This window comes from Sander lucioperca, chromosome 13 (assembly GCF_008315115.2).
Source record: "Sander lucioperca isolate FBNREF2018 chromosome 13, SLUC_FBN_1.2, whole genome shotgun sequence".
In the NCBI taxonomy this organism is placed as follows: Eukaryota; Metazoa; Chordata; class Actinopteri; order Perciformes; family Percidae; genus Sander; species Sander lucioperca.
In genome coordinates, this window is record NC_050185.1 from 26,124,451 (window position 1) to 26,129,450 (window position 5,000).

At 41.3% G+C, this 5,000-nt stretch overlaps 1 protein-coding gene across 2 annotated transcripts in view; it reads right to left on the reverse strand.

Moving 5' to 3' along the window:
• The window catches only part of ap4m1 (adaptor related protein complex 4 subunit mu 1), a 51,217-nt gene that overhangs the window by 20,541 nt on the left and 25,676 nt on the right, over positions 1–5,000 (reverse strand). For both annotated transcript variants that reach the window (XM_035990828.1, XM_031321168.2), the window contains exon 13: positions 2,921–2,965. In XM_035990828.1, the coding sequence (XP_035846721.1) occupies positions 2,921–2,965 (45 nt within the window). The remainder of the gene's footprint in view (positions 1–2,920; positions 2,966–5,000) is intronic.

Here is a 5,000-nt window from a genome sequence, read left to right on the forward strand (position 1 = left end):
TTAGACAGGTACCTATATAGTAATACTCTCATATACATTAGACAGGGACCTATATAGTAATACTCTCATATACATTAGACAGGTATCTATATAGTAATACTCTCATATACATTAGACAGGTACCTATATAGTAATACTCTCATATACATTAGACAGGTATCTATATAGTAATACTCTCATATACATTAGACAGGTACCTATATAGTAATACTCTCATATACATTAGACAGGTATCTATATAGTAAGCACATTAACTTCTTCTTTCAGTGGCAGTTTTTTATTCAACCACCCTGTACGTATTGCACAACTAACCTATTGCACAACCCCAATAGCCTACGTATGGCACAAATGACCCATTTCCACATAACCTATGCAGTACACAATGACATACTGAACAATCCAACAGCCCACGTATTGCACCACTGACATATTACATAACCGCAATAACCTAGTTGTTGCACGATGACGTAGTGCACAACCCAGCCGGCCTACATGTTAGTGTTGATAAGCTTAATGGACATAGGCACAAATGAGTGTTTATATCGGTTTAGCCTGCATTTAGGAACCCTGAAGCGTAAAAGCTGGAATTCTGGGTGAAGTATGTGGGTCGGATCGGAAACTATTTATTGTGCCTGATAACCGACAATCGATGGTGTTTACTTCTGTTGCCAGGCAGCCTGCTTTGCTTAAAGTGGCCATATTATGCTCATTTTCAGGATAATTGTAATTTGAGGTTATATCAGAGTAGTTTTACATGGTTTAATTTTCAGAAAACACCATATTTTTGTTGTACTGCCCACTGCTGCAGCTCCTCTTTTCACCCTGTGTTCAGGTCTCTGTTTTAGCTACAGAGTGAGACCTCTCACTGCTGGAACATCTTTGTTGGCAGTCGCACATGCTCAGTAGCTAGGTAAGATCACATGCTCAGTAGCTAGGTAAGATCACATGCTCAGTAGCTAGGTAAGATCATATGATCAGTAGCTAGGTAAGATCACATGATCAGTAGCTAGGTAAGGACTACATGAGCTAGCTAGCTGTTTCTCCAACTTCAGTAGAACAAGGCAGGATTAGCCGGGAGACTTCTTCTAAACGAGGGCGCACTTCCAACTTTGCGTGGAATACCTGCAGAACAGGGACATGGAAGTAGTTCTTTTGTAGATTATGGTGAACTAGTGCGTGTTGTAGCAGTGTTTTGCCATTGAGAACGAGCTAGCATGCTAACGGTTAGCCCCCTAGCCCCCTCGTCTCGGCTAGTGACGTAGAAAGCCGTGCAGATTTTGACCAGCTCACCCGGAGACTGAAGGCAGGACACATTCAGAAACCGTATCTCACTCTAAACACCATGGATGGTTTTTATCAAAGTTTGTATGTGTGTGGAAGCACCAGAGACACAAAATAACTCCCCAAATCCCAGAAAAAGTGATTTTTTTCATAATATGGGCACTTTAACTTCCGGTCTCTTCTCATCTACTACTTCTGCCTTATTTACGTCTTTTTGTTTGTTTGTACGTCCCCTGGAGATTCGGAGAATACTGCCACAAACAACACGTTGAGCATGAACTGTCTCCGTGCACGCTCGTAGCGCGCACGCCCCATAGTGAATTATAATGGACCCAGCCCAGCTGGCGCGTACAAATGTGACGTCATGGGATCGCCGTGACCATTTATACCAGCGCTGGCGGTCGCGACACTAGTTGCAGTCTTCTCCTGAACACAGGTGGCGCTAATGAACAAAGGCTACAGACGTTGCTCTTTCTACGGACTAGAAGAAGAAGAAAAAGGTAAACAACGGCAGAACTGGCTGCAGCCAAGGGGGTAAGCTTTGCTTCAGAGCTCGAATCTCCTACGGCGCCATTCTGATGCTACCAAGCCATCACCTCCCGTTAGCATCCCATTGACTGCCATTCATTTTGACGTCACTTTGACAGAGAATAACTTTACATCTGAAGAGTTTAAAGACTCTATTTGTCCGTTGTTTATTTCTAAAGAAACACGACAATGTATAAAAGGCTCCATTACCTTGTACCTCACGTTATGGCTCCGTAGCAGACGTTTTTATAAAAATAGGCTAACGATTGGGTCATAACCACGAGACTTACTGTCTCATAGTAGAGGAATTACCGTATAGTACAGGAGAAGCTCTCAGGCAGTTTGACTTCCTGACTGTTTAAGTTTAATTACTAATGTTAACTATCATTTTAGTGATCAATAATTAGCCTGTGTCTATGTTATCTCCTTACATATACCTACGCTCTCCGTCTCTGCTAGATTGGGAATGATTGAGATTTCTCTTGGCACAGCTACCAGAAGACTTCCAACTTTCAGACAGGTTGCTCACGTCACATCTACGTCTTCAAGCTCAGTTGGAGGCTGCTCAGTAACGCTCAGCCATCACCGGGAAAGATCTTCTAACATCCTTCACTGGTCTCCGTCCAGAGACACGGGATCTGCTGGTCCATTCTTATATACAGTCTATGGCTGCAGCATTGCCGTCAATGCTGCGATTTGATTGGATGACCTACTTGGTCAGATCAAGCCTTTCATTCACCATTAAAGAACTCATCTTAACCCAGTAAGTTTACAAGAGAGACTAGCAGTCACTCTGAGAGTCCTGGCATCCGGTTGTCGGCGAAAAAAAAAAGAGCCGTGCGCGACTTCTGCTCGCGCGCCATAAATCAGGCGCGCCGGCAGGATATTACGTCATTTTGACGTCACGATGGTGCGCGCCACCTTGGGTGCGTGTAGTATAATTCTTGCTTATATACACGGCGGCCAACGTACGGTGTCGCGCCGGTGTACCCGCACCTTTAGAGGATCCTCGCAGTGACTGCTGACTTTGACAGTTTGATACTACAGTTTAGTCGAGGGCATTGAAGCTTGTTAAGATATGTATTCTCCACTGGATGAAATAAAAACGTACCTCTTTGGCGGCAGATCACAGCGAAGCTTCAGGTACATCAGCAGCCTGCAGAGAAACAACATCGACACGTTTTTTTTTTTAACATTTTCAGACTCACATTTTTTATTATTTTCTAATATTCCACATAACGCATGTTTATAAGCCTTTAACTATGTCTTAGTACGTCTTTCCACTGTTTCTGTTAAAGAGTAAGATCCTTTTTGTTTAACATGAAAAAGCCCCAAAATCAAGTCAAAAAAAAAGTGAAAAGGTGACTAATTTCGGAAAGAAACGCCCAAGAACCTTGAAAAAGGCGACAAAAAATGTCCAAGAAAATCTCGAAAAAGCAGCAAATACGTTGAAAAAAAAGCGCCAAAAACATCGGAAAAATTGGAGGAAAAGAAACTTTAAAAAAAGACAAAAAATGTCAAAAGCTACAAATTTCGGAAAAAGTGCCGAAAAAGACAAATTGTCCAAAAAAAAAAAAACCTTGGAAAAGGGGAAAAAGCAGCAAAAACAGCCCCAAAATCTCCATCACCAAACTCCACCAGACTCCATGTAAATAATCAGGACTTTTATCACCGTAAAACACACTTCATTCAAAGTGGACAGAAACTAAATATAACTACCAAAAGCCGTCTTGGTTCATCTTTCCACTGTTCCAACAATCACCACTCTGGTTTGGTTGAAATAAACCCTTAATTCACCCATTTAAATGTGGAAATATGCTGGCTCTATACACGCTAAAAGTAGTGATTATTTACATGGAGTCTGGTGGAAATATGCTGGCTCTATACACGCTAAAAGTAGTGATTATTTACATGGAGTCTGGTGGAAATATGCTGGCTCTATACACGCTAAAAGTACTGATTATTTACATGGAGTCCGGTGGAAATATGCTGGCTCTATACACGCTAAAAGTACGGATTATTTACATGGAGTCTGGTGGAAATATGCTGGCTCTATACACGCTAAAAGTCCTGATTATTTACATGGAGTCTGGTGGAAATATGCTGGCTATATACACGCTAAAAGTACTGATTATTTACATGGAGTCTGGTGGAAATATGATGGCTCTATACACGCTAAAAGTCCTGATTATTTACATGGAGTCTGGTGATGGTCATTTCAGGGCTGTTTTCATATTAAACTAAAAGGGTCTTACTCTTTAACTAAAAGGTCTATCTCTGTAGGGATCCTTTCATAATGTTGTCAGACACTTAGAATAATAATCTGAGTCTGTCAGCGGCAACAACAGAACTTTTAGTGGACGCTGACTGATGCTGAACATCTGTCCTGTAGGGTTACATTACAGCTTGTTCACAGCGTTTTTGCTCAATACTGAACTTATGTCAAAGATGTTTGTTGGGTTTCTATTATAGAAACAAAGGCTGTTTCTCTTTTAGTGCGAGAAAATCACTTATACAAGCAACATTTCTGTCAATGCTGAATTATGGTGATATTTTATATGTGCATGCAAATCAATCTTCTCTGAAAATGCTGGACTCAGTACACCAGGCAGGCAGCACTAAGATTTGTAACTAATCCTAGTTTTCGTACTCATCACTGTAGCTTGTATGAGAGCGTTGGTCGGCCTTCTTTGCACAATCGCAGGTTGGAGCATTCGTATATTTTTCTTTTTAAGGCCGTATTGTGTAAACAGCCTCCTTACTTATGTTCTCTCCTGACTCCTAAAGTCACCACCAGGAAATGTAATCTTCTATCATATGGGCAAATCATGTATGACATCCCCCGAACGCAAACTGTTTTTGCACCCTCATCCTGGTATAAATTACAGAATCAGTATACAATTAGGATAAAGGACTATTTGAGTACTAAATGCACATGTGCTGTTACTGAGCGCTGCTGGTGATTATGTTGAGATGATGTTAAATGGCCAACTGTCTGTTGTCTGTCTGTCACTGTATATTTTAATGTGGAACTACTACACTGCTGTCTCGGCCAGGACTCCCTTCATATAGAGATTCTGAATGTCAGTGGGATTATTTCCTGGTAAGATAAAGGTTAATACAACTAGAGCTAAAACTGTTGTTGACATTATCAGTCACTTAGACGGATGTGGAAGAAGCATCTTAAAGGA